This window comes from Carya illinoinensis, chromosome 12 (assembly GCF_018687715.1).
Source record: "Carya illinoinensis cultivar Pawnee chromosome 12, C.illinoinensisPawnee_v1, whole genome shotgun sequence".
NCBI classification, from domain to species: Eukaryota; Viridiplantae; Streptophyta; class Magnoliopsida; order Fagales; family Juglandaceae; genus Carya; species Carya illinoinensis.
Window position 1 is genome coordinate 3,358,004 of NC_056763.1, and position 23,661 is coordinate 3,381,664.

Below are 23,661 nucleotides of genomic sequence, written 5' to 3' on the forward strand. Positions count from 1 at the left end.
TCATTCTTAGACATGGAGCCCTGACTTTAAAAAGAAAAAAAAAATTAACTTAGTTCTTCATTAGTTGTTGGATCTTATCGAACTACGTATTATGCCTATGCTGTATACCTCTTGAGTTATAGATGTTGAGCATTTTCATATTCATTTATCTCTTCAGAGTTTGGGATATAACACGTCAAGCTTATAAGACACACCACATGCATATAGTTGGGTAAGATAGGTATCAAGAATAGGGTGTTTTGAGAAGGCACCTACCTTTTTCTCTCTATCCCTGGCACGTGCAATAGACACCATTCCCATACAAAAAGAACAACACATTCAACATTTCTGTTTAATGCACAGAAGAATCCATTGAAGAACATTCTAAACATGACCACATTTGCCAACAACAAAAGAACTAATTCAACAATTTTCAAAGTCAACTAATATCGTTTAGTCTATACAAAAGTATATCAAATGACAATTTTAATTAGTACAAGCAATTTTGATAAATAATGTATCCATTGTCTTGAGCCACTTATTAGCATTTGCCAACAACACTTATTCATTCAAAATTGTCTTAAATTCCACATTTGCCAAGGACAACAAACATCTCTATTAACGTTACAACAACATCATGTTTTTGTTCCTGCAAGAGTTATAACATTCTATTATTATAAAAATAAATAAATAACTTGTCATTAGGAATAAAACATGAAACATTTTTTCCTATATATACCTGAGAATTGACACTGGTTTGAGTAAGAATAAATGTAACCGTATTTACCAACTACAGTAGGAATTGGGAGTTTCTTCGAGTTAACTTGATTTTAAAATAGTGTCACTCGGCCTTTGTGCAATGCGCACACAAAACAAAAAATAAAAATAAAAAAAACTTTCATCATGCGACATAATTGAAATTAGATATGAAATTTTCAGCGACTTTGAGAAAGAAAATATCACCTGAGCTCTTCTCCTCCTTTGTTTGTAATCCCCTTTATTGGCACTTTGGGTTTTTTTTTTTTTTTTTAGACATCTTTTTCGACGGATGGTCTACCTTTTCTTCAAACCAATACAAGGCTAAATCAGTTGATCACTTAGTTTGTATAATTTCATTACAAGTAGATGATGCTGCTGATACGTGATGGGAAATTGGATTAGGTTCACACCTCAAGGCATGATATTTTTCTCACACATATCAACATGTTTCATTTTATCCTTACAATGCTCCTTGTCAACATGATATTTCTCTTGGCATTAGGGTTGCCTCTCAAGTCATATAACAACTCTTGATAAGAGTTTATCTTCATTTCTAGTCCTTTCTCCATTATCACAGATGTAATTTTTGGTGTAACGATGTCACTTTTTTATTGGTCAGTATCAAGCAAACTTTTGAATTTTGATCAAATTCATCATATGATATGAGAATCATTTAAAAAAAAAAAAAAGGCTTGTGTGACACTCTTAACGGCTTGGTGTTGACCATGAAATCAAAGCTTTTCGGGAAGTTTACTCATAATCTGCCATACAAAAAATCTGACGCTACATTTGCAGCTTCATCAACTCAGGCTCTCTCTAGGATTGCAAATGGCGAGATTCCAAAGATCACCGTCTATGTAATGGAAGGATTCAAAAGGTGATGCCTCAATAATGTCATCAAGCATTGGCCTTTGGAACAATTTCAAACATGCGTGCGTACAATTTTCAGCCCTTTGGAATGCTGCCAACACGCATTCCCACTTCTAATTGTCCAACAATTACTTGGTCCTGAAGATAGAAATAATGCATCCATGTCACTGCACCAAAATGAATCTTATAACTTTCTTCCTGAATTCTTTATGCAGTTGATTAAACTTTTGTCCATGTTGAAATTTTACAGCTTGAATAAATGTTTCCCCTTTACAAAAAGAAGCTAAATATGATATCGTTATGTACATAATAAAGCGCACATAACAAAAGGCAAAACCACTAGAAGCTCATGTCCTTGGCCGAAACACTGCAGTCAATTGTAAGTGATGCGAAGTAACCAATTAATACTGGGAAAGCACTGCCGAAGTGCCAATTGGACAGTGGTGCCTCTGTTTTGAGGGAAAAGGCACACGGATTCCTCAAGGAAAAAAGCTTTGAAGCCGATGCTTTTCTATGGTTCAAATCCTACCCCTTCACGTGCAGCTGCCATGGAAGCCGATGCTTCTTCAAGGGTCCGCTTCTTCTGAATTGTACTGAAGGCCTCGAGAACATCTCCTGCCTCCCAATCATCATAATCCTCCATCCCAAGCCCACATTCTAGTCCAGCAGTTACCTGGCCAAGAGGACACACTGCATTTTTAAGGACAGAAAACAAAGCAAAATGGACAATAGGACTACAAGAATATTTAGAACAACTACTCTGTTCCTGCATATATTTGGCTGTAAAAAAAATTTTTATAAGTAAAATGAAAATTTTATTGATACGAATGAAGTAGGCAAAGCACATGTACACGGGAAGTATACAAAAGAACACTTAAATACACGCTTATGATGAAATAAAGCACAACATATCCTTCTGTAAAAAATGGCCTTACATTGATAATAGAAAAACATATGCTACGCATCAAGTTAAAGCTCTATATCCTACTCAATAACCTCCAGGGAAGAGAGAGAGAGAGAGAGAGAGAGAGAGAAATCCTAACAGTAACCAGAAAAGACAAATCGTTAAGACCAGGAGTAATTGAATAAAGCATGAGAAAGAAAGCCATTTAAAAGCATTTGCCTTCCACTTAATTCTACTGTCCAAAAACCCACCAGATAAATAGGAAACAGAGTTAGACCGATTTTGAAACTCATTTAACCAACACTGAATCATTTATTTGCATTTGTTTCAACAACAGCATAACATTACCTTTGTACTTATTCACCACTAAAATATTTAATTAAAACGCACTTCCTAATCACCATCATTAACTCTGCCTTTATCTCAAAATTGTGTGAGACAGCAGCAGGGATGAACTCAGGTTTCAAGTGTTTTCAAATCTCATTTAGATGAAAATTGTGCTAGGCAGTGACAAGTAAAACCTAAGGTATTAAGTGCTAGGAACAAAGCCAAGCTTAAAATAATTATTTACAGTTTTTATTCTTTATCAGTGCTTTAATATTAAAAAGGAGACAATGCTAAAATATGTAAACTTGTCTGATCTTTCTACCAGTATTACTTCTGTCTCTCTCCCTTATCTACCATCCACACAACGCTACCTCCTAGGCAGCCCCCATAACACAGCACACACAAGTTAATGTACATGAGAACATATAACTATATGTACGTGCGCATGGCAATGGTTTCATTTTTTCCCAGTCCTAAGCACTGGATATCAAAGACATGATTGTCCATCATAAGGTGATTTAGCATAATCTGAATTGCTAGAAGATCGCTCTAATAACCCAACACGACTGATGAAACAATCCAAGAAACTCACACTTATAACATTTTCTTCTATGATTTCTAGTAGAATCGATAAAAGATGGAAGTTTAGAAAAACATCACAGAGACAAGAAGATCAATTACACACGCATATTTGTTTGATTAAGGACAGAATACAAAATGTGGGCGTATCCTCGTATTACAAAACAGTGCAAAATTTGTTCAAAGTCATACCTCTTTCACAACTTCCTTAACTCGTCTCAATGAATCAAGAATGCCAATATAAATTACTTCTCCCTTTCGAATGACCCGAATGCCACAGCCTTTTACCACTTTTCCATCCATCACCATGCAGCCAGCAACACGACTGCTGCCACTGCTAAAAATGGCTCGGACTTCAGCCGAACCAATTGTTACTTGATCCTATGAACATAATAGCAATAACTTTCAATTGTAAGCATTAAGCACACTCATGCTTGTGCATTGTACAGGCATCTTATACACACACATACACATACACACATGCATACATAAAAAGTAGCAGTAAACAGTACATGACATTGCTGACAATGTTGAACTATGCTATAGGTGCCGATTACCGATCATGCAAGCATGCCCAGGCAAAGAGAATAACACAATTTATCTAGTAGGTCTCCAGGAAGCTTTCTTCATATACTCATTCCATATCCAACGAGCAATCCCAAACCTAAAAGATTAATGAATGGATCTAGACAAGCACAATATAATTCCTTTTTTTCCCCTTCTGAGCTGAAATTTTGTTTTATAAAGTACCAAAAGGACCATTCGAGATTAATAATACTGAAGGTAAAGTTGGTGAAAAATGACATTATCACAAGTATTTAGTAGAAAACAGGCCCCTGACAGCTAAATACAGGTAATTCAATAACCAACACAAGCTATTGGGTTAAGGCTGTGTTGGTCTTATAACAGCAATGTTTGGAGCCCATGTGAAATACCATATCCATATTAAATAAGACACTTCATTATGATCTCTGTGTTTAAGATGAATGAAGAAAAAGGAGATTTCAAGAACTTGTGTCCATTCAAAACTTTTATAAGAAAAAGGTTCGTCCAAAGATTGGAAGGTTAGATAAATTTGACACCTAGGCAAACTACCACCTGAAGTGCACAATAAAATCTCTTGAACACAATTGGACATACATAATATCCACCATGCATGGCATCTATGCACAGTATCTTCAGTAAAATAACATAATTAAAATAAGCTATCTGAATTCACCTCAACAGGCTCTAGGAGTCCTTCCATTGCATTCCGCACATCATCAATAAGTTCATAGATGACTCTGTAGAGTCTCATCTCGACACCTTTGTTTTCTGCATAGGTTTTCACAGAACCTGGAGCTCTGACATTGAATCCCAAAATAATTCCTTTGCTGGCAATTGCAAGATCAATGTCGCTAGTGCTTATATCTCCTGTTGCTTGCAAGAGAAATTTTAAGGTGACATTATCTTGTGGGAGCACCTGTAGCGCTTGTCTGACAGCCTCAATGGATCCCTGCTCATGATGAAGAGAATTTAAGTTTGGTAACTCGTGAAGAAAGCTACATAGTTGAGAAGAAATTATATGTGCGCAAGAGCCATATATTTCTGTTAATCATAATCAATTGTGCAACAAATGAATTGATCTGACATTCAAATTTTCATTCACAAGAGAAAATCTAAAAACTTATTAGATATCATTAAATAATTACAAAATTACGTCAGGAAAAATATTTTCTCATTGGGTTTTTTGTCCTTTCAAATGGCTCTACTTGTTGCCCCCAACTGATTATACATAGGTGCTGCTTTACCTTTGGATACTTGCTGAAGTTATTGGCTTTTATGTCTTATCATATATTATTACACTTGTGATGCAGCTTGTGTCCATCCAGTGTCCTTGTCACCACTCTCTCTCTCTCTCTCTCTCTCTCTCTCTCTCTCTCTCTCCCCAGTTTTTCATTTGCTTCTCCTTTTTCATTTCCTGCTCTTTTCCCAGAAAAGTTTCTTGCTGTGGAATTCATGTCGGTATGCCATTTTTGTCTCTAAAACCAGTAACCTGTTTTCTCATGTTTCAACATTTCTGTATTTGATTATGTTTGATGCTTATTCTGCTCGATTTGCACAGACTTATCTTCTTGTTTGCTTTTTTCCCCCTTTTCCCTCTCTGCACAACTAACTAAAACATACACCAAAATGGTCATGATGATCTCTTCAATGTTAATGCAGGCATTGTCAAATCTCTTTGCCAAGTACTGCCTTCATGTGAGTCTCTGTACATATTCTCTACTCTTTTCAATTTATTATTTCAAAAATTGGTATGATGGGGAAATCTCTGTGTTTTGGATAGCTTAGCATGAGAATAGGTAGACTTCTGTTTGCAACTCTATCAGGCTTGCTTTTCAGTTGGATTCAAATATATTTCAGATTTGATTGTTCTTTCTTTCCAGTAGAGGTTCTGAGGTTCTTGCTTTACGGTAGGGAAGCCCAGAGGTTCTTGCTTTGGTAGCATTGAATCCAACTCTGCAACAGAATGGTGAGGGTCACACAGTCGGCTTTCAGGATGTGGCTCTACAGTTTCGGCTCCATATCAGAAGGGTATATGTGTGCAGTCAGCTTTTGCATGAATATGGCTTTCCCTGATCAGCTCCATATCAAACCTTTCGGTTGCATGTCTAATCTCTGGATTTGCTAGGTACGACGATGTGGGTGGATTTATTCTTCATTGTTCTTGTGGCCGATGTGGATTCTACTCTTCTAGATATTTATGGCCCCAATTTTGTGCTACACCTATCGTAAACCATCATTCTGTTGTCTCCATCTCTTTCTCGGTGTGCCCATTAGGGGTATAGTCGGTCCAGTTTAGTCCCCGCCGGGGGGGTGGTGGTGGTGTCGTAGACCAAAAATTTCGGTCCACCCTTTTTCCAGACTGATTACCCCTATAGACCAGACCAAACCATTAGCCATCAGTCAAGTCAGTCCATTCGGTCAAATTTGGTCCAGGGCAGTGTAAAATGGGCCAAACATACAAAAACCCCAAAATCACTTCTAATGTGTATTTTGACTATTTTCAGCCTATCAATACAAAAAAAGCCCACAATGTTTACACTTTTGAATATCAACTATTTATCTTTATTTGCACATTTTGTACTTGAAAATAGCCTAAAAATAGTTGTGAAAAAATTATCACAATTATCCATATCCATCCATGAGAACTAGCCATCCTCATAATAAAGTTAGAAACAAAAAATAGAGAAAATGAAATTAAAAAATAAAATATCATCCGAACTCCAAATATACATGGTCAATGGTGATAGGTTATTTGAAAATTACATAATTAACTTATATAACTATTATATAAAATAATATATATATATAAAATATTTTAAAAAACTAGAAATATTTGACTCGGTCCGGTCCAGCCCAGTCCAAAAAAAATACACCCTTGGACTGAACCAAAAACCGAAATTCTTAGGTATATATGGACCAGACCATTCGGTCCGGTTGGGTTTTCCGGTCCGGACCAAATAACTTACACCCATAGTGCCCATCTTGCTGCTTGCTTGTTGAGGTCCTGATTTTGGTCTATTTTGGCATTTTTGTTTGAAATTGGGCACGTCTTGGGGTGGTGTTAATAGTTCTTTCCATTTGAATGTCAGTTTTTGAGAGCAGCTCATGACTGGGAACTTGGAACGTTTGCTGATTTTTTTGACTCATTATATGCTATGTCGTTTGATAATGTGATGGAGGATAGGATGATTAGGATTCCTGATGGGAGTAAAAGGTTCTTGGTGCGTTCCTATTATAAGGCCCTCTCGGGTTTCTCTAAAGATCATGGTTTCCTTGGAAGGCTATTTGGAGGTGTAAGGTCCCTCCTAAGATTAGCTTTATTTATATGGACTGCATCTCTTGGGAGAGTCCTCACCACTGACAATTTGAGGAAACATGGTCTCATCATTATGGATTGGTGTTTCTTGTAAAAGAAAAATGGGGAATCCTTGGACCAGTTATTGTTACATTGTGAGGTGGCTCAGTCCTTGTGGAATGAGATCCATAAGTGGACAGTGTGCCATGGGTTATGCCTAGAAGAGTTATGGTTATTTTCAAGTGCTGGACAGGTATTAGGGGAAATATTCACATTGCTGCAGTGTGGAAAATGATCCCTCTTTGTATTATGTGGTGTTTGTGGATGGAGAGAAATAAGAGATGTTTTGAAGACTGGAAGTGTTACTTGGATGAGATGAAGAGATTCTTTTATAATACATTATTTTCTTGGGTTTCTGTCATAATTTGGAATGAGGACAGTTTTCATGATTTGCTTTTATCCCTCACTGGTGCTTAGGCATACTTAGGCATGTTCTTGGTATACTTCCTATGTACTTAGGCTATGCCTTTTCCTATTAATAAATTTTTACTTTTACTTCTAAAAAAAATGTCTTGGGGTGGCAGTTTGGTGCAGGATAGAGAAGCATCTAGTCTTTAAAATCTTGCTTGGTGAAATACGTATCATTTCTCTCATATAGTTTTATTTCTTTGCTCTTATGTTGTTGTATGCTCTGGTACTTCTATTGTTGGTGCTTCTATATTTATGTTCCTCTATCTTGGTTTGAATTGCCTCAGGATAGATGAGGCTCTTTTAATTTTGGAAAACCAGCGACTAATATCATTCTTATCTTAAAGATATGAGAGATTCGAAACTATATTTAGATTTTGAAAAACAATTACAGATATATTCTGAGGAAAAATATATATTCTAAATGTACTCTATTCGCTTGGGAAAAAATATATTCTAAATGTACTTCATTTTTACTTGGGACAGAGTATTTATTCCAAAAAATAAAACTTTTTTTTACTAAGTTTTTTTAGCGTGTGTGATAACCTTCTATTATAAGAGTGAGCATGTGCCCTGTTGTGTCAGAGTTATGTCAATGCTTATATCAACGTTCCATGTCTTCGAATGTAGTAGAAATGGGTACTTTTGATCCATCAATGTTGCATGGTTGCATTGTGTAAAAACTGTCTGCTATGCAGCTTAGGGAAAAAAATATGACAAGTACACAAAACTTACTCGTGTACTTGGGGAAAAAACTGTATGCTATGCAGCTTAGGGAAAAAAAGGCAACTAAAATGGAGAGCTGAAGCTAATAGAATAATATATAGGAGGGAGCTATGCTTTGCTGACAAATATTGTCCAGCTGCCCTGATACCAAGAAACAAACCAGCTAACAACTTACTTCCGGTACTTAGAGGCAAATAAAATGGAGATCTGGAATTGATTGAATAATCTATATGAGGGAGCTAGGTTGGTAAGATGCACCACCTCAACTCACATTCCTTCTGAAAAAGATGGCTAGAATTCTAAAAATTCGAAAACAACATTTGGTATAATAGAACATCAAAATGAAAAGGGAAAGCAATATTCGAATATGAAACCTAATATGAAATTTATGTCAACTCTCTCTCTCTCTCTCTCTCTCTCTCTCTCTCTCTCTCTCTCTCTCTGTGCAATCTGTACACAAATTTCTTGCTAACTCAATGCTCTCTTCATTTGCTACTTCTTGTGTTCTGAATTTGTTGTAAGACTATAAAAACAAAACAAATAAACCACAGTTTTTCATGTCTCTCCATAAGATAGAAGTGCTCATCGACTTATCATAGGATGGCATTAAGGACCTGGACAAAATTGCCAGGACTTCCTCAAGATAATGGTTCATTGTCTGCATTCGAGCCTCACCTTTTGAAGCCCAAGGGAAATGCATTATAGATATAAAGTTTTATCTACTTATGATGATTTGCATGAAACTACGTAACTCTTTATTATCATTATTGATGGCTTTTAAAACTACATGCTTTAGATTCTGTTTGTCGTATGTACAATTACTTTTACGTGTTTTATTTTGAAGACTCGTTCCTTACAATGCTCGTGATGAAACAAAACATCAATGAATTACCTGAGCTTGTAACATACATGGGGTCTTCCTATTAATTTGTACCTCCAAGTTGGCATGGGTAAACTATTAGATATCTGCATTGAGGTTAATTCTTTTGATTGCTGGATATGGGGAACCAAGCATGTGCTTTACACTTGCTGTCCACACCAGTCTTTTATAACATTCTGAAGAAGTTCATACAGAGGCAATGCTTGTATGCAACTTTAATTTAGCAGCATAAGTAAATATAGATCATTCCGAATATCACAAAATCTTTTGTTTTATATTATTCAAGAATATAAAGGCAAGAAAGACAACCAAAATTTATAAAGTTAATATGATTTGCTATACATTAATTACTAATCTGAAGAATGGAAGGAGAGTCTCAATGCCAATTTGGGGCTGTTTTTTCTATTCCTATCATCATAGGAAAGGGGAATGGGAGAGTATAATTCTTCTGCTGTACCAGAATCAAGTTAACAACCAAAATTCAGGAAAGGAGATGGTACACATCGATCTGGGATTGGTAGACTTTTTATTTTTCAAAAAAGTACGATAAATTTTTTTAATGATCCAAAAGGCATTATCCAAGTACATAGGGAGCACACATTAGGTACACCTAGCTTGAAAAAGTCAAAAACATTCTGGAAGCTGCAGCTAGGGAAGAATAAATATGCAGCCATTCAATAGTAGAGCGTGGTGAAAAGGAAAGCTTTGAGTTCCTCCATTAAAAAAGAAAGCTAAAGCATACTACATTGATTGAGGATTAGAAAAAATTGAGAAGGAGATATAAAGTACTTGGAGTGGTAATTGAGATGGGTTACAGCTGATATGAGATTGCCAGGTGTATGATGATGCCCTTTATGAGGAAGGGCCAAAAGATATCCAACATCAGGATCTTTTTTCATTTTAAGGGGATTTTTGAAGTCCCTAAAATTTTATAACTTTTGCAGCGGTAATACCTAACTGGTGATTAGGGGTGGAGTTGATAGGAGTGGGAGAAAAGAACCATAGGAACTGTATTGTATGCTAAATAATGTTACAAGAGTTCAGCAAGTTCTTAACTTGGTTGATAGAAAGTTTTTAGATGAAAAAAACAAAATATCTCGAATAAGGAAAATGGAAGAAGAAACAAAAATTCTGGGTTCATTTGCCAAAAGGACCAGAGAATTTAGGAGTCTACAATCCTATACCAAATAAATGCCAGGGGTGGTAGGAAAAGAAGAGGGGATTGCCACACCCGAGCCCTAGAATTTTAGGGCGGAGTGAATTTTCCAATTTAGACGCATAGATCTATAAGTCTTTATACATTACTTGGTGTCAATTAATCCAATATCACCGTAAGAGTATTCCTAATAGAATCTACTCTCCAAATAGGAAAAATACAGGAATCTTGAAATTTCCAGATTCCTAGATGGACTAGGAATCCTAGTTTTACTAGAAAAGTGAAGTCGAGAGAAGTCCTAGAATTGTAGCTGGCCAACACTGCAGTATTATTTTGAACCATTACAATTGTGACATAGGCTAACCTATATCCTCATTATGCTGCTACCGATATAGACAGTCATTAGGACTCCTAATTTTGGTTGGAAACTAAAAAGCTGCAAGGAACTCGCAAGAAGCTGGCTTCTATGACCAATTAAATCCAAGAACATCCAATAAACAATAAAATCTCCAAGAAACCTCCAAGAACCTGGTTTACACAGCCATCTATGTGTTAAGCCACCACTCTCAAACCTTGTTGCCGCAAGAGTTCTTGGAATTTCAATCAACTCAAACCACAGCCTTGCCGCCACATTATGTGCTCTATAGCCCTAAGTAGCAATCAAAATATCCACATAAACCTAGCTGCCAATACATTAGGAAACCTTGAGAAAACTCAACTGCATGAAAATCCTAATTCAATAGGACGTTCTCCCTGCCTCCATATCCAACTAGCCTAGGAGTCGTGAAGCCTAAGTCATGTATCCTATAAATAAACCAGCTATGTCTCCCCTTTTACTTTATTCAACCCTAAGAATTTTCCAGAGCCACATTCTTTAATCCCTGCCCTGGTGTGGAGCCTGCCATAGCTTTGTTTTTCTTGTAAATTCTAACCAAAATTTATTCTGCTGGTGCAAGTTTAATCCAGAGAGAGTAAAGCGCAAGACAGAAAGTATACAAAATTTATTTACTTTTCTTTTATACATAAAATAAATATGCATACCTGAACATCAACCTTCAGGATAATATTCAGCTGGTGCAAGTCTAATCCAGAGAGCTTTCCTGTTGAAACTGCAGAAGCCAAGGAAGAAAGTGTAACCTTCCCATCTCCAGCCTTAGCTGAGATACGTTCATTTCGTAATGAGTCGGCACGCAACTCAGCCTTTTCACGTGCAATTTCGAGGGAATCAACAACTTCAAATTCATCACCAGCAATTGGAACATTATTTAACCCAATCACCTGCAAATGCACATAGAAATAAATTACAAGCTAAAAGTTGAACCAAAAGTTCGAGGAATTAAAGAAAAAAGGGTTAACATGGACCATATATCATTGCAAGACTTTGTGTATTGCTGTTAAAGAAGGCATCCATTCACAGAGATTTTGTTCTTTCTGCTCAATATTATACGTTATAAGCTATGCTTTTTGCATGTACTGGTCAAATGGGGGAGGGGAGACACCAAAGTCCATCAAATCTTCCGACCAATAATTTTCCTTCCCTGGGTTGAGGCGATGAGAACTTCATTTTTTGCATGATTATAGCCAAGATTGCAATCTAAGGCATTTTTTAATAAAAAAACAAACAGGGGGGAGTACGAGTATTTTTTCCACTCATTGTTATTTCCATTGTATCCTCATCTCTATAATTTTTCAAACGATAAGCTAAAAAAGCAAAACACATAAATATGGTTATCAAAAGAATTAAAAATATATATATTAATTGAATGTAATATAGTAAGTTGATGCAAAGATTTCAACAATTTGACTTTGCAAGAAAATTTTCGAACATTGTGATATCCAGTAAGGGACGTAATTAAGGCTGATATTAAAATATTATTTGATTTGAATAAGAGGGACAAACATTAAAGGGTCAAGGGAAACAAACACCCCCAAAACTCCACAGGAGGCAACATCATGATACACTGCTAAATACAAATTTTTAGAATAAAATTTTAAATTATTAACTTCACCTCTTCTTCAAGATAGTAATAGAAAAACAGTCCAAAGATCAAACTCTTACAATGGTCTTTAGCCACCATTTCAATTAGAAACATTTACGTGATGTCTAATCCATCTGACCCACATATGAGGGAAGCATTAAAATATAAAGTAAATAATACAATTCACCACCTCACATCAACTTAAGTAAATACCTGTACAGGTATAGAGGGTCCAGCTTCCTTGACACGATTTCCACCGTCGTCAAATAAAGCCCGCACCTGACCATGTGCATAATAAAAACATCCCTTAAAAATGTGTATTGGGCATAATGGAAAAACAATCAAACAAAATAATTAAGCATGCAAAATTTAATTCTTTGATCAGGATACTTTATCTTCTAGAAACTTCTAGAGCTTCAAAGTCCTATATACCAACCTTTCCAAAGGCTTCTCCACAAACTACTATATCACCAACTTTAAGTGTCCCATTCTGCACAATAAATGTAGCTAGTGGCCCTTTAGCTTTGTGAAGACCTGCCTCAATGACTGTGCCCTTTCCACTTCTATCAGGATTAGCCTTCAAATCTTGTAACTAAAATAAGCATGCAAATGTTAAGGATATAAAGGAGAAAGATGTCAAAACAGCAAGATGAAGATCTGCATATTTTTTTCCAAAACCGTGCAGCACAATGAGAAGTAATCCCTCCCCTGTTCCTGCCAGAAGCCCCCAATGGCTTAATGCAGTGGTATTCAACCATAAATCTATGGTAGTATGCTAAGAGCCCTCTGTTAACATAATTTCTCTACCATCGGGTTAGCTGACATGTTATTGCGCACAAATTTTAAAACATTAAATAGGCCTTCATTTTTTGACACAATTCAGCAAGTCACACCTATAGTAGATTCTGAATTTTAGTGTGTTTATGGCTTCTCAAGGCTTTTCTGCATATATAAAAAGATAAACAATGTAAGGGTGAAAGCCGTGTATCCTAAATCTAATGCCTAAATCTGTTTTTTGTTTTTTTTTTTTTTTAAGTAAGAAAATGCCTAAATCTGTTATAGGAAAAGGTCTCTTGCCTACCCCTCCAGAACTGGTTTAAAACACCAGCAGGGACAGAGTGAACCATTACAAGATAAATCATTTCATAGGAACAAAGGAATAGTCCATGCATAATTTTTACTCTAGTTGTGAACCCCAGAAATAAAGATGAATGCACAAATAATGATAAATAAAAAAAATGAACAATGGAGATTTCCTCAAAGTTTTGAATACCAATATAGTAAAAACTAGGTTTCCTTTATTTGCTTTTTTTTTTCTTTTTTTTTCTTTTTTTTTTTTTTTGTGTTGGGGGGGGGGGGGAGGGTGGATAAGCAAAGGAACAATATGACCTTTTTGTAACTTATTACAAGAAATTGTACATCAATAACATCTAACTCACCTCGGCAACAAGCATGACAGTTTCCAAAAGATCATCTATATTCTCCCCTTTAAGAGCACTAACCTGTTAGAGGAGATCGAAGAAAGAAAATTTCAGAAACTACAAGTATCAATATCAGTCATTACAAACCCTGCAGTTGAGATATAACAACCTGAACCATTGGGATATCCCCACCCCAGTCTTCAGGCATTAAACCAATCGACGAAAGCTCTTGCATGACTCGTTCTGGATTTGCTCCCTCTTTATCTATCTGGTGCAGTGGAAGAAATAAGATTGAGAATCAGCAAGTCTAAGCCATGACAAATCAGAGAAAAAATAATTTCAAACGTGTTTTTCCGCTTTATCATATTATCCCAAAAAGAAAAATAAATATGATAACCACACAATTATAGTTGACATGCCTTATTTATAGCAACCACTATTGGGACTCCAGCTGCCTTGGCATGAGCTATGGCCTCATTTGTTTGAGGACGGATTCCATCATCAGCAGCAACTACAATAATAGCGATGTCTGTAACCCTTGCTCCACGAGCCCTCATTGCTCCAAAGGCCTAAAGAAGCATAGATAATAGATATCCAAAAAACAAAAAAATGCACAATAAAATTACAGATCACAAACGATAAAATAACAATGTTGTAACACCCCAGTCCCACATTGGTGAAACAAACGACTCATATAGAGTAAGTATAAAGGTAGTTATATGTGTTAAGTCCCACATTAGATACTTATTATATGAAATTGGGTTTTATAAGTGATTCCTGATAAGCTTCAAATGGACTAGTCTACTAAAATTATAACACAAGTGCGGCTAGTGGTTTCCTTGGATCATTAAATATGGTATCCGAGTTACCTAATAAGCCCTACCATTAGATATGGGATTGTACAACATAGACCCACATGGACATCAGGAACTCAAAAGGGGAAGTTCATAACACCCCCGTCTCACATCAAGAAAAGGAATAAGTACATAGAGTGGGTAAATTATAAAGGTAATCACAGGTGTTATATCCCACATTGGCAACTTACTAGGTGAAACCAGTCTTTACTAGGTAAGTTTCAAATTGACTAGTCATTTTGGGGTTATAGTGTAGGCATTGCTAGTGCTTTCTCTAGGTCGTTACGAATGCACTAGCAAAAGATAATTTACCATTCAAACAATGACTATAAAACCCCAAAATATGAATTATAAAAGAGGAAACAATAATGTATATATATATATATTTTTTTTTTTTTTTGAGGTCAGGGGAGGAATAATAAAAGCTAAAAGTTAACATGTTAGCTGGAAGTGTACCTCGTGCCCTGGTGTATCAAGGAAAACACATTGCTGCACCTTGCCATCTATAGGAACTTGCACCTTATATGCACCAATACCTTGGGTAATGCCACCTGCTTCAGATGCAGCTACCTGCAAATATCTAGCAGTCAGGCACTAGTTGAACAATAGCACAACTAGCAAAAACTACAATAAAATATTATCCAGTACCAAAGCTGAACAAGACAATGAGTGGCTTGTCTTAAATTATGCATCCTAGCCAAATCATAACAGTATCTCACAAAATAAAAACAAAATTAATCGAAATCACTACAAATAACAAATCAATAAGACCCCACAATGGGCATTTCAAAAGAAACTGAAAGGGGTATCAAGTCAATTAAGCTTCCATAAGTACCTTGCTCTTTCGAATATAATCCAAAAGGGTTGTCTGTCAAGGTTGTAGCAATAAAAACATATTAGCAAAGTTTAGCCGCAGGGATATACTACAATTTAAAGCAATACCAGTAGAAAGTAATAGGAAATAGATGCAGAAGGTCCAAACAGAAGTGAAGATCCAAATTGCTATCACTTACCTTCCCATGATCCACATGACCCATTATAGTAATAACGGGGGGCCGGTCTTGTAGTTTGTCTACATCTTCTTCATCAAAAATTTCCTTCTTTCTTGCCATTTCTTCAACTTTAATGGGATCAACATCCAGCACTTCAACATCATGCTCTTTACAAATCATTTTCACCATATCTTTGTCTAGAGTTTGCACCCCATCAGGCTTAATTCCTTTTGAGTATAAATACCCAAGAATCTCACCTTCACCAATAACTAAGTTGTACGCTAACTCCTCAATCAGCATACCTTCCGCACCAACCTCAAGGATTTCTACTTTTACAGGAGCTGCCTCTTTGGCAGCCTGAAGTCTGGCAGCCTTTCGACTTGCTTTACTCCATTTCCTCCCTTTCCTTGCGATAGATGCACCAGGAATCGAGACCTCATCTGGAATGTCAGCATCATCCACATCAAGCATTCGTCTCCGTTGTCCACCTGCTGAGGCATTTTTTTTACGATAATCATCTTTGAACCTTCCAGTGGAAGGGCCTTTTCCTGGCCGTGCAGGGGCTAAAACTGCTTGAGCAATCAGAGGATCAACCACTGGTTTCTTGGAAGCAAATTTGTCAATCAAAATCGGTTTACGTTCTGTAGTTTTCGAATCTAAATCAGTTTCATCAGTCACTGAAGATTTTGGAACTGCCCCAACATCCTTCAAGACAACAGGTTTTTTTATCACAGGCACAGAAGCTACAGAAGGCTTTGCTTGTAATTTTGGTTGAGGTCTCAAAGGTGGCTGACGGGGTGTAAAAGAAGTACGGGCTTCAGAGTCTATCTTTTCCCTTTGCCCTGTTTTCATCTCTTCCTTTGCAGTCATGTTACTAGGCTTTGATGATGATCCCTTAACCTTCTGGACGGTTGCAACTGTGTCTCCTTTCCGCCACACGCTCTTCAAAGTTTTAGAATTCTGAGCCGGTTTACCACTTGCTGAATTACTACTCATAGTAGATGATGTAGATTTACTTGCAAACCCACTCTCTCTCCTGCTTCCAGACTCGCTCAATCTCGAACTTTCTAGCCTTTCTGCCTTTTCCAATACCTCTCCCAGGGACTCAATCACTTTATTCCTCTCGTCAGCATCCTCTAACTTTTCACCATCAGAAGAATCACCATTGATTCCGGATGGTTCCCAAGTGACCGGAAGGGGTTCACCATTGGACATTGAGGATTTCAACACTGGCTTAGGAGCAGGCTTAAGTAGGAAACCTGCATCACCATCATCACCTTTACCTCCTCCTCCTCCTCTATAGGTGTTACTAGATGGATTCAGTGACACTGCATTGCCTTGATCAGGTACGAAGTCAGTTGTTGTGACCGAATATTTACAGACAGACAAAGACACACAGTGCCATCTCTTCTTCTTAACCGTAAAATTTCCTTTAGACAAAGAAACTCTCCTAAACAGAGAGGAGTGGGACCTTTCCGATGCTATACTACTTCCCAAACTCACCAGAGAAGTCATAGTTCCTTGCATACTTCCTGCCACTAATATTAGCATGGGTACGCCCCACCAGTCCCAAAACCAAACCTTTCAGTTCTCAGTAATTCCTCATTCTACGCTGTCTACGAATTCCAAGTCAATTAGCTAAGTTCCTACAATATGAATTACCGAAATTTTCAGAAAAATAAAAGGGACGAAATTTGAGCTATTCATGGAATAAAATTGCCCCAAATAATATCAATATATATACACGAAGAAAGAGAACCCTCCCAGAATTTACGACTTATAGAAGAAGAAACAATCTTACCTCTCCACCAGAAATTCTGCGAGAGAAGAAACAACAGCGTTGTGGAATTCCAAAGGTCAGAAACAATCTCGCAAATGGAGAGAGAGAGAGAGAGAGAGAGAGAGAGAGTTGTGTATGGGTGTGTGTGGGGGAAAAGGACATTCTGAGTAAACGATATTAGTGGCTATGGGTAGTATGGTAAGGGTGGGGACGGAAAAATCCAATTTTGGTAGGAAGAGACCGTACCTGTGGCCATTTCTCTGCCTTCCAATTTCATTATGTTGTATGTGATAAGGTAGGGTGTCTCGTTTATGTGGTGCTCTGCCTTCATTTATTTATTTATTTATTTTTCCTTTTCGTTTTTTTCATAACTTGAGAAAAACATGTCACCACTCCTTTTTTTTTCCTTTTTTTTTTTTTCTGAAATAGTCACCCCTCCTTGTTAGAGTGTATGCAAATTTTACCAATAAATAAATAAAGATAATAAAATAATAAAAAATAAAAATAAAAAAGGAATTTTATAACATAATGTAGTTTATTGTGATATATCATGTAATAAATCTCTTTTTATTATCAAATAAATTTGACATGTTTTATTAAATCACGTCAGTGTATAACCTAACGCTACTAACATCATCTTTCTTGCATTTCAAAAAAATAAGAGGTAAAATCTAGGTGAAGGCACGACTACATTTTCAAACAGAGCCAAAGCAGAACACATTTCGTCTTAACTTTCCTGAACCATCCTCTAAGTAGTTCATCCAAATCTGGTAACTATCGGACTTCGCGTGCTTATGATGCGTGAAGAATGAAAACCCAATTCCAATAAAATAACTCTTGGAACTTTGTGTTAAACCCAATTCCAATTATGATCTTTTATGTTAAGGTATGAGTTATTCTCGGCAACTTTGTGAAAAATATCAAGAGTCCAATGTTTTCTGGTGTAAAACTGCATGGATTATCATTATTGGTATCATCTTTAACCAGAAAAAGATTACATCATTAAACTCTTGTGCAATTTTCTGCTACATGATGTGTTTGGAAAACATATATCATCCAATATATGTTGTAGTTGCTTTGCATCTGGAGATCCTTCTCTTACTCTTTCTTACCTGCATACTTGATTAGGATATGCACTAATCCTCATTTGCAGCCTGCAACTTTCCCTTTATATTACTTGGAAATAAGATTGACAAAGATGGTGGAAACAGCCGAGTGGTATGGACATGGATGCATCCCTTACACTTGTTATAAACCTGAGGACTAATATCTTTATCCTCTGTAAGTTCTTGTCACAAAATTACTTCTAGCTAGCTATCCTCTCACCAAACAGCTTACAGTACGTTCATTTTGCAGTTATTTCCAGGGTATCTCAGAATCTCTATCAGATATTGAACGGAGAGGATCTTGTGCATACTAAACTTGGTTCCCATGGATTGGATCCTTCTATGATTTTTGGGCTGTTATAATTCTTTTATTGCTGTTGTTTTTATTATTATCAATTTTTGGGTGATAGGAGGAGGTGTTTGATCCAAAGTTTTGAATACCGTACAAGAAGTCGTACCGGTCATGGCACTGGAACATAATATTTTGGTACCGGAACTGTTTCGGATACCATTTTGGAATAGTTGATATATAAATAAATTATATATAAATACATATATATATATATATAAATTATAAATAGTCTGATTTGAATTGGGGGTCAAAAAATGAGCATTCAGTTTGAAGAAATGAAAAAAAGAAAGAAGAAAAAAGTAAAGACTGAAATATCGGCCGGTACGGGCCGAAACTGCCAAAATTTTGACCAGTACGAAACAAGGGTCTTCTCTATACCGGCTACCTGACCGGTACAGGATATTTTGGCCGTACAGGCCCCGATATGTTACAAAATTCAAAACCATGGTTTGATCATTTTTCAAGTATTCTAATATACATTAGTATAGTTATTAGGTGGTAATTTTGCTACTTAATCGATAAAGTGACCAAGTTCGTGTGCCATAAAAAGGGGCAAATTCTTGTACTCGATGAACATTAAAGCATGTTTGTCTGCAAAGTTGTAAATTATCACTGTTTTCTGAAGAAGGTGGATTAATTGAATAGAATTTGGATATCATTTCACACCATTTGCTAGCTAATGGTTTCCTTTTTTCTTTTTCTTTTTTGTAAATAAAGTCAGTTATTATTATGACACAATTAAAAAAATGGATATCTGGTTACAATCCAGGTATCCGGGCGAATACCCACTCACTTTTTAAAATTTGGATCCGGATGTTCCCAATATCCAGATCCAAATCCGGATGCACAGCCCTAATAGTTCCTTCACATAGCCCACGTGGTATCTCCCTAATCCTTTTATTTCAAATGTGTTATTTAATAATAATATATATTTGAATAAATAAAATTGGGCCTCAACCAAATATGCTCATTTAAGTTCATGGTTTAGGCATTAAAATATTGATAATGTTAGGGTATTGAAATATGCCCGCGTCAATCTTTTTTTTTCCCTTTCTTTCACTCCCTTGTCACCCTACCTGTTCAATTCCTAGAGAGAAAGCATGAGATTGAGAGAGAGAGAGAGAGAGAGAGAGAGAGAGAGATCATGCACTTGCAAATGAGGGGAGATGATGACAATGTCCCTCGTTATGAGGACCCGGACTTTTGCCAAGTCTGTGTTTCCTTTTGTCATGGTTATTTTATTTTGTTATAGAGAAGATTCCCTAAGTTTAGTGAATAAGTGGTGAATAGGTTTTAATTAGATAAAGGCCCTTAGCAAACTTTACCTTTGGACCTTGAGGATTTTTAGATCTAAAGGATTTGAGGAAATGAGATGAGGAGGAGCCCAATAAGGACTTATATGGGTTTCGGCCATGCTAGGATAGAGAGGCCCAAAATATCTTCCAAGTATGTGGTAGGCGCCACATGGCTATTAAGTGACTATTTAGTCATTTGGGTAAGAAACCTAGGGAAAGGCAAGGTAAGACACTTGTCTAACATGTAAGAGGTTCTAGAAAGATAAGTTGAGGATAATATCACCTAAAACAGGGCTTACATGCCACTTTGGATAGGAAAGGGCAAGATGGACTTTTGGAGTTCCTAGGATATCTTACTTGGGAAGAGGAAAATGCATGTTCTAGGAGCATGTAGAAGTGCAAAGGGGGAGTGTAAGGCCATGGCATGCATAGAGGAAGGCCAAGGGATTTGCCTTGGGAATGCAAGAGATCACCTAGAGAAGATGAACGGACTTTCGGCCAAAGCAAGACACACACACTTCGCCAAGTGGCACCCATGCACACAGTGAAGGATTTCCAAGGGAGATTTGATTTTGTGAAATTACCCTTGAACCACCTAGTACATTGAACTTAGACATGAGAGGAAGGGAAAATAAGGAAAGTGGGGAGAGAGGGGGGCTGATTGGAAGAAGAACACGCCACCTTAGAGTGTGCCCTTTGAGTTTCCAATGCAATCTCATCCAAGAGAAATGGGAGAGTCATTTTGCCAAGTGGCATGCATGCAAGGACCCTTGTCATTTTAAGAAGGGGATTTGAGGAACTATATAAGGGCTTGACCAAAAATTTAGAGGGTCTTTTGCTCAAAATTTCACTTGTTGCTCTTAAGGGTTTTGGCACACACCAACTCTCTCTAGTCTCAACATTTTCTCTTCACTTTCTCGCCACCTAAACACTACCATTTTGTTTCTTCTAAGTCAAGAACCATGAGGAGTTCACACAACACCATTCGGCTAAGGAAGGAGCTCAAAGAGGTGAGAACCATTTCCTTCTCTTACACACACACACACGGCCAAGATGGAAGATTCTCATTCCCATTCAGTTTCTATTCCTTTCTTCACACACACACACACTTTCACTTGGGTAACTAGGGTTTTCTCTTCATGAAAAAATGAACCCTAGATGCCTATGAGTTTTGGAAGAAGGAAAACACAAGTGGAAGATATTAGGGTTTCAGTTTTGCTTAAAAATAGAAGCTAGGGTTTTATCCTTAGAAAAAAGAAGAAGGAAGAAACCCAAACACCCTTAGCACTTTAAGTGCAGAAAACACAAGTTTTAGAAAAAGCTTAAGTTTTGGTTTTCATTGGAGGAAAAACTAGGGTTTGAACTTTCAAGAGTTTCGGCCCCTAGGGTCTTTGTTTTGAGGAAAAAGATTTCAAAAGCACTCTACACTCGCACTCACTTATATTTTCAGAACTTAAGGTTTTTGTGTATGAGTTTCTAATAAGATTATGCTATGTTTTTAGATTTTTCTATTTTAAATCATTGGATTTTTGTAAGTATACACCCAACTTGGTCTTGGTTAATGCTTGCATATATTTGTGTAGATCCTTTTATTGTTGTTGATGTTTGGATTGCTATTCTTGTTTGAATACTCTTACATAAACTTAGAATATGAATATGGAACATTTATTGCAACTCGGTTTTTGATGAAAAATGATGATAAAATGTTATGCATGATTCAATTTTGAGGGAAATGATATTGAAGTGGTAAAGTTCTTGATGATTTGGTTCTACCATGCCTTGAATGATTCAGATTGTGTATAAATGCTATGATTTCATGTCTTGTTTTGCTATATCATGAACTCTAAGTATCTTGGATGAAGATTGAAGCAAGTTTAAGTGAAGAACTTTCATGATCTTGAAAATGCATGTTTCGGCCAAGGCTTGTTTGTGACATCCCGTTTTTACGTGTATTTTCACTGAAGGAGTTGTTTTTAATTTAATTAATATATTAGTTCTTTTATTTTAAATTATTGTATTTTAATTGGTTTTAGTTTAGTTTGATGTGGTGTTTAATTTATTTTAGTCGTTTTATGTTTTTTAAAATCGTTTTCATCGGATCAGTCTTTGGTTTCCGGAGGTGAGAACTGGACCTCATTTCTTTTCCCTCATCTTTTCTTTTTCCCTTTTTTCTTTTCTCTTTTCTTTTTCTTCCCTTTTTCCTTTTTCTTTCTTTTTCTTTTCTTCTTCTTCTTTTCCTTCTCCCGCGCGCGCAAGCTCTCTCCCTCTCCTCCCGTCGCCGTCCAGCTCTCCACCCTGACCCACCGCCGTCCGGCCGACGTGGCCAACACCTCCCACCCAGAAAAATTCCCCTCAAGCCGGCGCACCACCCCACCAATTTCCAGCCCCATCCGTGCCGCCGATCACCCCCTACAGCCCATCTAAGCCGCACGGCTTTTTGCCGTTTCCGGCGCCGTCGCTCCACCTCCGGCCACCATCTCTTCACCACTTCATCCCCTACCTCTTGCCGTCCTAACCCACCCATTTCCGGCCCCGATCCGTTGCCGGAGCAGCTCCCACGAGCTCAACTCCGATCTGCCCCTTTTTGCACTTCCACCACCACCCACGGCCAAAACTCACTTTCATTAGCTTCATAAACATCTCTAGACCATTCCCTATCAATTTTGTGTCTTGGTTTGTCCCCGTTTGAAAGTGGGTAATTTACAACCCACGGCCACAGTGTAAAATGCACTGTTACGTTGTTTTTTCTCTGCTGTTTGCAACGTCGTGAGCTTTCAAAAAATACCTTATAGCGCTGTAAGTATTTTCTAAACTCTACTTTTAGATTTAAATATATTTTGCTCTTACAATAAATTATTGGATTGGTTAGTTGATTCCGAACTGAGTCCGAAGAGTTCGGGGGTAAGATGGATTGAGGACGGAGTTGTTTGGTTTTGTTGTTTTGTGATTGGTTGGTTGATTGTGCCTTGAGGTTGCATTTACATGGTGCATTCACGTACATATTTTAATTGAGAAAAACCGGTGTTATATGTGTAAATGGATTTCGGGTGCGTGTGTATCACGACCCCAAGCCGAGATGGGGGATTATCTCGGTGGAGCTCCTCTGGTCACTCGGAAGCGTAATATACTGAATGACGTCCCCTGAGTTGTTGCTGGGCGACAATGGGAGCGGGCGGGATGGTAACGCTCTCATACCGACTCTGTGGCCCTTCGCTGGCGAGGGCTAGAGGATGCTTGGCTACGAACGCACGGGGCACGGAACTGGGCATCGCTCGTTTAGGTTTCACACGCATGGTTGTTACCTGCGGTGTGGCACAGAAGCCAGGGTGTGCGGATGACCCCTAGGGGAGGTCGTGGTGCATTCGGATTAATTGGTTACTGATATGAGTTGGA

At 37.3% G+C, this 23,661-nt stretch overlaps 1 protein-coding gene across 1 annotated transcript; it reads right to left on the reverse strand.

Annotated features, from left to right (window-relative positions):
- Positions 1–1,786: 1,786 nt before the first annotated feature.
- On the reverse strand, positions 1,787–17,762 carry LOC122288903 (translation initiation factor IF-2, chloroplastic). The gene is made up of 13 exons (XM_043095724.1): positions 17,537–17,762; positions 15,757–17,381; positions 15,579–15,611; positions 15,200–15,313; positions 14,309–14,458; positions 14,059–14,157; positions 13,908–13,970; positions 12,905–13,060; positions 12,682–12,747; positions 11,531–11,767; positions 4,638–4,913; positions 3,611–3,799; positions 1,787–2,281 (listed from the first exon to the last, which is right to left on the reverse strand). Exons 2-13 carry the CDS (start codon positions 17,284–17,286, stop codon positions 2,120–2,122), a joined length of 3,075 nt encoding a protein of 1,024 aa, XP_042951658.1. The 5' UTR covers positions 17,287–17,381; positions 17,537–17,762; the 3' UTR covers positions 1,787–2,119.
- Positions 17,763–23,661: the final 5,899 nt, after the last annotated feature.

Bases quoted from the DNA above. Each gene is read 5' to 3' on its own strand.
- LOC122288903 (XM_043095724.1), bottom strand. From the start codon at position 17,286: ATGCTAATATTAGTGGCAGGAAGTATGCAAGGAACTATGACTTCTCTG. The intron at 14,158-14,308 runs GCATGTCAACTA...CCACTGCACCAG, and splicing joins TAGTGGTTGCTATAAATAAG to ATAGATAAAGAGGGAGCAAA. The intron at 13,971-14,058 runs GTTGTTATATCT...CTCCTCTAACAG, and splicing joins GGGATATCCCAATGGTTCAG to GTTAGTGCTCTTAAAGGGGA.